At 47.3% G+C, this 11,530-nt stretch overlaps 1 protein-coding gene across 1 annotated transcript; it reads left to right on the forward strand.

Moving 5' to 3' along the window:
- Positions 1-6,189: 6,189 nt before the first annotated feature.
- On the forward strand, positions 6,190-11,496 carry IGFBP6 (insulin like growth factor binding protein 6). The gene is made up of 4 exons (XM_043967818.1): positions 6,190-6,720; positions 9,687-9,826; positions 10,197-10,316; positions 11,117-11,496. Exons 1-4 carry the CDS (start codon positions 6,393-6,395, stop codon positions 11,237-11,239), a joined length of 711 nt encoding a protein of 236 aa, XP_043823753.1. The 5' UTR covers positions 6,190-6,392; the 3' UTR covers positions 11,240-11,496.
- Positions 11,497-11,530: the final 34 nt, after the last annotated feature.

Genomic DNA, 11,530 nt, shown 5'->3' on the forward strand with positions numbered 1-11,530 from the left:
AGCAATATTGATTAATGAAGAATTGTGAATGACTTAACTATTCTCAACAATACAATGATTCAAGATAATCCCAAAAGACCATTGATGAAACATACTATCCACTCCAAAGAAAGAACTGATATTGATGGAACACAGACTGAAGCATGCTATTTTTCACTTTCATTTTTTTCTTTTATTCAAGTTTTCTTGTACAAAATTACTAATATGGTAATGTTTTACATAATCATACATGTACCCATATCCGATTGCTTTTCGCCTCAGGGAGAGGAGAGGGGAGGGAGCGAGGGATAAAAATTGGAACTCAAAACTATAAATAAAAATGTTTATTACTAAAATATATATAGGGGGCAGCTAGGTGGCGTAGTGGATAAAGCACTGGCCCTGGATTCAGGAGGACCTGAGTTCAAATCCGACCTCAGCCACTTGATGCTCACTGGCTGTGTGACCCTGGGCAAGTCACTTAACCCCCATTGCCCAGCAAAAAAATATATATATATATATATATATATATATATATATATATATATATTGTGCACATCCTCAGAATTCGTTTTGCTTAGGACTAATCCCTCCCCTAATCTATCTTCCTTTAATTCCCCCTACCTCCTCCTCCCCTTTTCCTCCTATTTCTCTGTTAAATGAAATGTATTCCTGTACCCAAAAGCGTATGTATTTTCTTCCTTCTTTTGACTAGTTCAGATGCAAATGAAGTTTGAGTGTCAAGCACTCCCCCATAGCCCCTCCTTCTTGTGTGTGTATATGTATGTGTGTATATCTATATACATACACTTATGCACCCTGATTATGGGAGATAATTATCCCTAACCTTGCCTTCCCTCTTCCTGCACCCCCAGTGTATTTTTCTCTCCCCCTCTTTCCATTCTTTCCTTTAGATCATCATGATATAAGAGAACCACTCCCAGGTCTTGTCTAATTGGACTTCCTCTATGCACCCTGATGATGGTAGTGTTCAGAGAGGACACACGTATAATCTCCCCATAGTTGAATGTAAGCAGTTTATCCTTATTCATGTTTTATCCACATTTACCTTTTTATGTTGCTCTTAGCTCCTTTTTACACTTCAAAGTTTCTTTTTAGCTCTGGTCTTTTCATCAGTAATGCTTGAACATCCTCTATTTCATTAAAAATCCATTTTTCCCTTTAGAGTATTATACTCAGTGCTGTTGGTTAAGTTATTCTTGACTGTAAGCCAACCTTCTGGAATATTATAATCCAAGTTCTCTGCTCCTTTAGTGTGGTGGCTGCTACATGGGTGGCTTTGGTGATCCTGACTGTGGTTCCTCAGTACTTGAATTCTTTCTTTCTGGCTGTTTGCAGTATTTTTCCTTTGAACTGGAAGCTCTGGATTTTGGCTATGATGTTCCTGGGAGTTTTCACTTTGGGGTTTCTTTTAGCATTCTTTCTATTTCCATTTTGGGCACTGATTCTAAAAGATGTGGGTAGTTTTCTTTTAAGATATATTGAAATATGATGTGTAGGCTCTTTTTTTGGTCATGGCATTCAAATATTCTTAAATTTTTTTCTCTTCAATCTGTTTTCCAGATCAGTTGTTTTTGCTATGGATAATTTACGTTTTCTTCTATTTTTTCAGCCTCTCTTTGTTTTAATATTTCTTGTTGCCTTATGGAGTCATTGGCTTTTATTTGGTCTATTATAATTTTGAGATAGTTTATGCTTGGGCAAGGTTTTATACTTCTTGTGCCAAGCTGTTAATTCCCTTTCCAATTCTTTCTTCCATAGTTCTCATTTCCAAATTTTTCCTCAAGAACTCTCAAAACAAAACAAAACATTTTTAACTCCTTCATCTCTTCTAAGAATTCTAGTTAAGCTTCTGTACAAGCAATGTTTTTTTCCGAGGCATTGTTTATAGATATGGAGTCATCCTCTTCTTTGTGTCCTAAGTACCCCTGCCACCATAATAATTCATTTCAGTGGGTTTCTTTTTGTTTGTTTGTCCATTCTTTCAGTCTGCTTCCTGACTTCAGACTTGATGTTAAGGCTACTACTATTCTGGAGGGAAGGTCTGGGCTGGTTCTGTTGCCACTTCCTTGGGGTATTGTGTGTTGTGTTATTCCAAGAGCTCAGAGATAGTCTGGGGACCTGCAAGCTTTCAGTGCTCCCAGAGTGGTCTGATCCAGGCCAAAGTCTGATTGCTGCCCCCCTTGAGTAGAGCTCTGCAAGTTCTTGACCTGGATTTGGGTCTGAGCAAGAATAGATGCTGCTGGATTCAGTCCCTATCAGCCATCTGGAAAGCTCTGTTGGTTCATCAAGGCAGAATTATTGGCTCACCTTTGGTCTGGGTTTCCTGCCTTAGTTATTCCTCTGCAGGATAGGCTAGACAGTAGAAGTTAGATCCTACTCTGACTGTGGGATCTGAGCCACACCACCGCTACTGCTGCTAACTGGCTTCTGAACTCCCTCCCTCCTCCATATACCAACCCAGTCCTCCCCACTCAGCAACACCACTGCTGTGGATGGGTCTCCTTCTCACTCTGCCGTGGGACTGGGTAGTGAGTGACAAAGCTGACAGTTGGCACTTATATCTTTCATATATAAGATATATGGGTCCGAGGGTGCCCCAGTATGGGTCTGAGTCCTCTTGCCCTAGTACACAAATCTCTCCCTCAGCTCTGGAGTACTCCAGCTTAGAGTGCTTCTGGCCCAACCCCATCCTCAATATCTACAGACCTCCCCATTTGTCTCTCTATGCCAAACTGGGCTGGATTAAGGACTCGCTGTGCCTTTTTCTAGATTTCCCCATCAGAATTCAGTCTGGTGCATTTCCTAGATTTATTTAGAGAAGTTTGTGAACAGGAGACCACTTCACTACTTCCTACCACTCAACCATCTTGACCCAAGCTCATGTGCACATCAGGTTGGATTGGGAAGTAGTTTACACTCAGGGAAGCTCTCAGTTCCTAAGGTGGCAACAGTGAAATGGCAGTGGTCACCACACAATGTTCCCATTCTCCAACCATCTTTCACTCAAGTCTTTTCCCTTCTGGACATCTCTAGGCTCTCTTCTCCTCCTGGCCTTCCCCTCACCCTTTCTTTCCCCAGCTTTTACAAGTTTTGCCCAGGTATTACTCCCATCTCTGCTTCTGGCTCTGTGCTGTAGCTGTAACCGAGTTGTGGGATGGCTTGGAGTGATGATCCCATAGTCCTAAACCCTGATCCCCATCACTGGGCTGAGACTGTATTCCTGAATGAATTCTGGCACAAAGGCAAGAAGCCTCAAGGACTGGAGCCATGTCACAGAGTAGAAAGCCTAGACCTCGACTTCACTGGTTCTGTGAGCTGTGTGGACTGTGTGAACTGAGAGAGTCAATTCTTTAATCAACTTTGGGTTCCTCTTCCTTTCCAGAAGGCCCCATCCAGAGTTGTACTGTAAATCTGGAGGACTATCCAAGTCCCTGGGAAAGTGGGGCTCACCAGGAGGAAGAGGGGTTTGACTCTAGCAACTCTTAGTGCTTTTTCTTTCTGAGAGGTGATGGAGTGGGGTCAGACCTAAAGTAGTAGTATAAATCTGGAGGGTCATATAGGTCCCTAGGAGAGGTGCTAGTCTACATGAGAAGAGAAGACAGCTGTTTTGATCATCTGTGGACTTGGATGTGAGCTCTTGGAAAGGCTCAGTGGTGCAACGTAAACAATGGATTGGGAGTCTTGGAGAGCCTATATTAGAATACCACCTGTCACTTATTACCTCGGACAAATCACTTAGCCACCCTGGGCCTCATGTGTACGATGATGATGTTAGATTAGATCACTGGGGCAGCCAGGTGGCACAGTGGATAGAGCACCGGCCCTGGAGTCAGGAGTACCTGAGTTCAAATCTGGCCTCAGACACTTAACACTTACTAGCTGTGTGATCCTGGGCAAGTCACTTAACCCCAATTACCTCATTAAAAAAAAAAAAAAAGATTAGATCATTTCCATAGCTCTTTTCTCTTCCTAGCCAATGATCCCATGGTCTTTTGGGGTTGCTGGGAGGTGAAATAAAGCCTGTCCTTTAGTCTGTGTCTTTCTAGGCTACATGAGACCTGAGGGCCCTTTTCTGTCCTGTAACAGAAAACCAAGACATGTGCCAAGTTCTGATGTTTCTCAGGTAGGGGTCACGTCCAAAGAGAAATTTCTGTAAGAAATCCCCAGAATTGAACCAGGTCTGTGGTTCTGGGCAAAGCCTACATCTAAAACAAACAAATTTTTTAAAACCTTAATTTTTTAGTCAGCAGCTGGGATCCCAAGGGGGACATGGCCATTTCTTGCCCAAACCCCTCCTCTAACTTCCTTTCTCTTTCCCTTTCTCAGGGTCAGAGGGTGGGGCTGGAGCTCCCCGGGGGTGGGGGGTGGGGGGGAAGGCCTCAGTAAAGAACATAGGAAAACAGAAATAAATAATGTTGAGCATTTGGGAACAAGAACACAGCTCCTCCCTCCTCCAGTACTGACACCTGGGATAAGACAATTATTGGGGGGAGCAGAAGGGATAGATGAGAAGCGCTCAGGTTTCAGTTAATGCCATTTGTTGAATTGAATTGAATTCCAAGTTGATGACATTGGCTGTTTCTCTCTGGTTGGGTTGGTGGTGAGTGACAGCTACCTCCTGAGCAGCTGACCAGAACTCACTTGTAGGTCAATACAAAATTGCTGAGGCCCTGTGTTAGAGTGGAAAGAGAAAATCTTCTGCAGTCAGAATACGGTACTGACAATCATTGCACCCTGGTTCTGTTCCTGTAGGACTTTGGGGAAGTGACTTAACCTCAGTTTCCTCCTTTGTAAAATGAGGGGTTGGCCTGGACTCTTTTTGGTCTCTAAAGTCCTTTTCAACTCTTTAAGCCTCTGGACCACATCTTCAGGCCTCCTCTTCCTCCATCCCTACACTCTTCCCCAAACTTTGGGGAAGGGTGGGAGAAGCGACTTCTCCAAAGGACTTCTTTTGTGATTAAGGAGTACTTTGAAGGCCCTGGCTGACATTCTTGCTTGGGGGCCCAGAATTTAAACTTAGTCACAGCCCTGAGCCTTGTTTTAGGAAAGAATGAGGTGGCTGTTGCATAACCAGGAGCTGGGAGGGTGTGGGCAGAAGAAGGAAATGATCCTGTCTTCCTGTGGCCTGGGCAGTGAGTGCTGAGGGTGTGTATGTGTGAGATTCGAGAGGAGGGAAGCCAATAGAGGGTGGGGAGGGGGTCGAAAAGGGAATATGAATTTCTGAGCTGAGGCAGAATAGATGGGCTTTTGACTAGTTCTTGCCCTGATCGACCCCTAGCCCCAACCTTCTCCCTCAAAACAAATCTTCATTTCTAACGCAGTTAGTTCCAGAAGTTCTCTGGGAAATAAATGAAGTGGAAAGCCGATGAGTGAACTTAGGGAGCTGGTTATGAGCAGATGCAGGGGAAGCTCAATTATACTGGATGGTATGAGATTCTCTCTCTTGTCTATCCATCCCCTAACACTCCCCCGACACACACACACACACATACACACTTCAGGGTATTCCCTCAACTTCCATCCTAGGCTCAGATTCCCAGATCCTCCGCCCCCCTTCCACATACTCTGGCTCACTGCCCTATCCCAACCCCCACATGAGATGAGCCTTCCTATCCAGCCCACAACTGTCCCCATTGTATACCCTTTATCCCCGACAAGCTCTCCTCTGCCCTTTCTGAGATAATATACCTCCTTCCCATGGACACTCCTCGGAGTCTCCGTTCAGCCCTGCTATCTCTTCCTTCCCTAACCTTTACCCTCCAAGCGTTTCTCATTCCTGCTTAGATGGCTCACTTGCCTCTCTTTATTCTCCATCCCCATCAGCCTTTTCCTATTCCAGCCTTCAGCTCTCTCGTCCCGTTTAGCCCTATGCCCTATCTCTACTCCCGAGCCTTTTTCTGATTGCCCCAATTGTCCCATTCTTTCTCTTCAGAGCCTCAGCTCTACCTTTTCCATTCTTCTTTCTCTCCTTCAAAATCCCCACCAACCTTAGGCTGTCCTCAGTCTCCCTCCATACACGCACTCTCTCAGGTCCTCGCCCCTTCATCCCAATTCCCCGCCTCCCCTTCCCCCACACCCTCCTCCCACTCCCCCAACCAGCTGCCCTGTTCCCAAATTCCGGGCGAGATTCCCAGGAACAAAGCAAAAAAAAAAAAAAAAGATAATTTGGGAAGTAAACAGAGAATGGGAAGGGGAAGGAGGGAGCGCCCAGGTGGGGGGGGCCTCTCGAGTCCCACCCAGTTTGGGGAATGCCCCTGCCCCCCCCCTTCACCTGGCTCTTAAAGGGGCCGGCCCGGGGCTGGTCGGCTACTTAAGGCAGAGGGGCTGCGGGAGCTTGCAGATGCGCTCCGACTCTTCCAGGAGGGTGCGAAGGGGTGGAAAACCAGGCCATGACCCCCCGCGGGCTCTTGTTGCTGCTGCTGTCCCTGCTGCTGGGTACCCGTCTGGGTACCTCGGCACGGTGTCCAGACTGTGGGCAGGGGGCGCCGGCGGGCTGCCCCGGGGGCTGCATGGAGGAGGAGGAAGGGGTAGTGCAGCCGCAGTCCGAAGGGTGTGCAGAGACCGGAGGGTGCGTCAGGCGGGAGGGGGAACTGTGCGGGGTCTACACCCCTAACTGTGGCCCAGGGCTACAATGCCATCCCCCAGAAGAGGATGAGACACCACTCCGAGCTTTGCTGCTTGGCCGGGGTCGCTGCCGAAGGTCCAGGGGGCCATCAGGTGAGTTCCAAAGCCCGGCCCCACCTCCTTCCAGGTGCCCTCCGAAGGAGGGCCAGAGAGAGTCTGGCCCCCTTCGCAATTGTGAGTCTGCACCCCCCCCCAACTCTACCCCCTCATTCTTTGCTCTAATCATTGTCTTTGCACCCATTCTCCCGGCCCTGGAGTCTCTCCCTACCAACCAGCAGCACTCCCTTCTCCCAGGTTGAGTGCTGGAGAACTAAGTATAAAGGGGAACGTCTAGGGAGATGTAGCTAAAGTGGGGGCAGAGCTAGAAAAGGCAGAGTCCCCCACCTTACTACCATTACCTACAATCTTCTACTACTCCCTTGTCCGCATGGAGTAAGGGAAAGAGGAGGGTGGAAGACTCAATGTCTGAGCCCTGGGTGCCCAGAAAAGAGTTGAGAATACATGCAGGATTTTTATTTCTTTATTACGAGGGAACTCCTAATGTCAGAATGCCCAAGTCCTAGGAAGTTACCAGAGACACCCCAACCCCCCCCCAAAAAAAAGTTGTGCCTTGCCCAGTCAGATGGCCAGTAAGTACCAGAGGAGGAATCTGAACCCAGGTCTTCCATGACTGAGCTCCAGCACTCTTCATCTATCCACTATTTCACATTGCTTCTTTAGGATCACAAGCCCTCATTCCTTTCTCCTTGTTTCACTGAGAAATTGGGATGGCTGGTTGAGTTGGGGGTCTAGACAACTACAATATCCCAGCTCAATGTGACTGAGGACTCAGGAACCAGGGAAGGGACCAAAATTCCTGCTTCCCAGTTTCCACTTCTCTGGGATGGAAAGAAAGACAAAAAATCCCTAGTATTTTCATAAGTGTTCTCCTTCCCCTATTCCCTGTGTAGTCAGTCACCCTAGGTATGGAAGAAAACAAGAATCAGAATAGCAGTCCCTATATTTCCAACTTCCAGAAAAACACACTTGGAAATGGCATGGAGAATAAACCCAGCCTGCAGGTTATCTCTATCTAATAGCACTGAACAGAGAAGGTCTGTCAGTTTATAAGCATTTTTTAAAATGCTTACTAGATGCCAGGCACTGTGCTAAGTGTTGAAGATACAAAGAAAGGCAAAAAACAATCCCTGTTCTCCAGAAGCTCAGGGTAATGGGCGATACAACATAAAAGTAACTGTGTACAAACAAGATATAAACAAGATAAATTGGAGATAATCGACAGAGGGGAGGCACTAGCTTTAAGGGGGATCAAGAAAGACTCCTTGTAGAAGGGGAGATTTTAACCAAGATTTAAAGAAAGCTAGGGAAGCCAGGAGGTGGACATGAGGAGGGAGAGAATTCCAGGCCTGGGGGATAGTCAGTGGAAATGTAGTGTCAGAAGATGGAGTGAGTATGTTGTTCTAGGAACAGCAGAGGAGGTCAGTGTCAAGATCAAAGTAAATGAGGGTGAGTGAAGTTTAAAAAGACTGGAAAGTTAAGGGGCCCCAGGTTATCAACAGGATAGAATTGAGTCAGAACTTTAAGGAGCATCAAAGGGAAAAGAATAGAAGAAAACTTCAGGGAAAGAAGGATAAAGGCAAGGGTGTCACCAGGTTGAGTCAGGGGGTTGGACAGAAGGATAGAGTCAACCCAAAGAAAGTCAGAGGGACAAGAAAGTGATGGAGAAGAAGATAAGAAACCCTCCCCTCACCCCAAGTACATGTGAGCTTTTAGTGGGTGTTAGGACAAAGTTTGCAATTACTTCATGATACAAACTGGTTAGGTCTAGGATGTCCAGGATCCAACCAGAAACTGACTGCAAGACTTGGATTGAGCTGATCACCCAGTAAACCTAGTTAGCTGTTTGGGGTATTTGGATCCCAAGGAAGTAGCAAGGTAGACTACTGTTTGCCAAATGCCAGCATTATGCAGTTCAAGAACTTTGAGATTTACAAAGAAAGATTTAAGAACTAATGCTGGGAGGTAGAAAAGGATGGTGTTCCACAGGAGGCTTTCTTATTGGCCACAGAGAGATGGAAGAAAGGTCAGAGAAGAGAAATAGATTTTTGTCTTGGGGGCAAGGGGGACATAGACCTTTCTGAGCTAGTGAGGAGATATAACTGACTATTATTCTTTTACCTGGGATAAGTTCCAAGAAGTACACAGTACCCTAACTCTTTGTCCTCTTTTGCCCAGTACTCCAGTGCTGCCCCCCATCATCTTGAGTATCCTGTCCCCCATCACTTAAATCCTTTCCCACCAATTTCCTTTCCCGGACCCTTCCCAATGATGAGAAACAAGTCTACAGATCAAAAGGCATTCCCTGCACCCCTTTCTTCCCCATTCTATTCATCCAAGAGCTACTGTACCCCTCTTCCACCCCCTGGGGACTGGGCTAAGGGACCAGACAGAGATCCAACGGGGACGCCTCCCCCACCCCCTGCTGGATTTCTGAGAGTAACCAAACCTCAGGCACCAGGAGGAGTAGGGGTGAGTCACAAGCAGGGTCAGGAAAGGGACACACATTCCTTTTCTGTCCCTGCTGACCCCCTCCTCTCTCCCCCGCAGCATCCCATTAGCTCCTGGGCTTGGGACTCCCCCTTCTGGTCATTTGTGGAATGCCCATTAAGAAATTAGCCGAAGTGAGAAAGTTCCCATGTCAAACATAGGAATGAGAACAATCTCTCACATTTTTATAGCATTTTACATTTTTCAAGATTGGATTACATCTATTTCCTCATCACTTCAGCCTAATAAGGTAGTTAAGGTAAATAGTATTAAGCACCATCTGACAAATGAAGAAATTAAAGCCCTGAGAGTTATTAGGACCCAGCATTTCTGGTCCCAACATTTGAGCTCTACCCAACTCAACTAAAAGCCTCTCTCTTCCTCCCATTTAAGAGGGAGCTAAGTACTAGGGGCCTCCATCTCTTTTCCACATCTGGGAGGAGGGGTCTCCTCTCACCTCCCATCCTGGTTATAGATCTCCCCTCCTCACCCTCCACCATGTCTATCCACAGGGGAGAGTCCTAAGGGGACCAAGCCCAGTCCAGGGGGCTCCCAACAACAGGATGTGAACCGTGGAGGTCGAGAGAAGAACTTGGGCACCCCCTCCACTCCTTCCCGAACCAGTCCTGGGGGTGGACAAGACAGTGAGATGGTGGGCAAGGGGAGTGGCAAGGGGTGGGGTGGGTTGATGACAACCCCATGGAGAAAGAAAAAAAATAGTAACGATAGAAAGACCCTGGAAACAAGCACCCCTGAACCTGCCTCTTAGGGGAGGGCTCCTCGGGTCAGCTATCAGCTAACCCCTTAACCCATAACAGGATAAGCTTAAAGGGTAGAGGTAAGCCCCATTGGTAAGGAATGAACCCCTATCTAGGACAGAGTGGTACCAAAAAGAAGAGATGGAGGGAAGCTGAGCCTATGCAGGGGTGTTAGGGAGGAAGGGGCAGATAAAACTCTGGGATTTAGTCCAGTTCCCAGAATCTTCTTCTCTCCCCACCATCACACTGACTATGTTCCCCCAGGGTCCATGCCGCCGCCACCTAGACACAGTGTTACAGCAGCTCCAGGCTGAGGTCTACCGTGGGGCCCGGACTCTCTATGTGCCCAATTGTGACCACAAAGGCTTCTACAGAAAGCGGCAGGTGAGGACTCACTTTTTGTGTTTTGTGGGGGTTTTTTTGGGGGGGGACAATGAGGGTTAAGTGACTTGCCCAAGGTCACACAGCTAGTAAATGTCAAGTGGCCGAGACCAGATTTGAACCCAGATCCTCTTGAATCCAGGGCTGATGCTTTATCCACTGTGCCACCTAGGAGGACTCACTTTTGTCCCCTTCCCCACTTTCTTCAATCAGCCCATAGATATTTATTGAGCTTCTATTACTATACATGCAAGATATGGCATTAATCACTGGGGGTGAGTGCATATGACAAGCACAGGGCACAGTGGCCTCTCCCAAGGAGCTTATCAATTAGTTAAAGAGATTGGAGATTACATATGTGTGTGTGTGTGTGTGTGTGTGTGTGTGCTCCCATATATGGGCATGAAAAGAGAACTAATGAATCAAGGCAGCATTGATTAATTGCCAAGTGACTGATCAACCTATTAAATACTAGGAAGGAGGGAATGATCACCAGGGGGAATCCTAATGGTCAGGGGACTTGAACTAGGCCCTGAAGGACAGGAAGAATTCAGATAGTGAGAGAGATGGAGAAATTAAGGCATGAATGGAAAAAACGGAGGTCATGGGAGAACCTGGAGAGCAACTTAGACCCACTAGCAGATCTGCCCTCTGCCTTGCTCAAAAGCCTAAAACAGGAACCAGGAGTCTAGCACCCCCTTCCCCTGACTACCCTCCCCACTGGCATACTGATAGTCATCTCCTGCCAGCCTCCCCTGTGTGAGGCAAGACCCATTCACTTCCATCTCTGTGTCTCTACCCAGTGTCGGTCATCTCAAGGGCTGCGCAGGGGACCGTGCTGGTGTGTGACCCGAATGGGACAACCCCTGACTGGCCCCACCGAATCTGATGCAAACTCCCTCTGCCTTTCTGAGCCCAGTGGTTGAGGCAGAGGCAGGGAAGAGCAGCTGGGGCCACTGATCGAGCTGGTCAGGGGGGGGTGTCATCATGGGCTATTTATTGAGTGATGAAGAACTCAAGGAAGAAAGCCCTGGGTTCCCCCTCCCCCTTCCCCCAGCATCTCTATCTCCCCCTGGTCCTTCCTCCAACTGGGCTGTGTGTGTGTCAGTGACTCAACTACATGATAGTTGGGAAGACTGTTGGTGTTGGCTTGGGTTGTTAATAAAGCTGAGTTGGAGTCTTGGTGTCTGTGTGTGATTACCTCTTTCTCCTACCCG

Source organism: Dromiciops gliroides, chromosome 5 (genome assembly GCF_019393635.1).
Source record: "Dromiciops gliroides isolate mDroGli1 chromosome 5, mDroGli1.pri, whole genome shotgun sequence".
Taxonomy (NCBI): domain Eukaryota; kingdom Metazoa; phylum Chordata; class Mammalia; order Microbiotheria; family Microbiotheriidae; genus Dromiciops; species Dromiciops gliroides.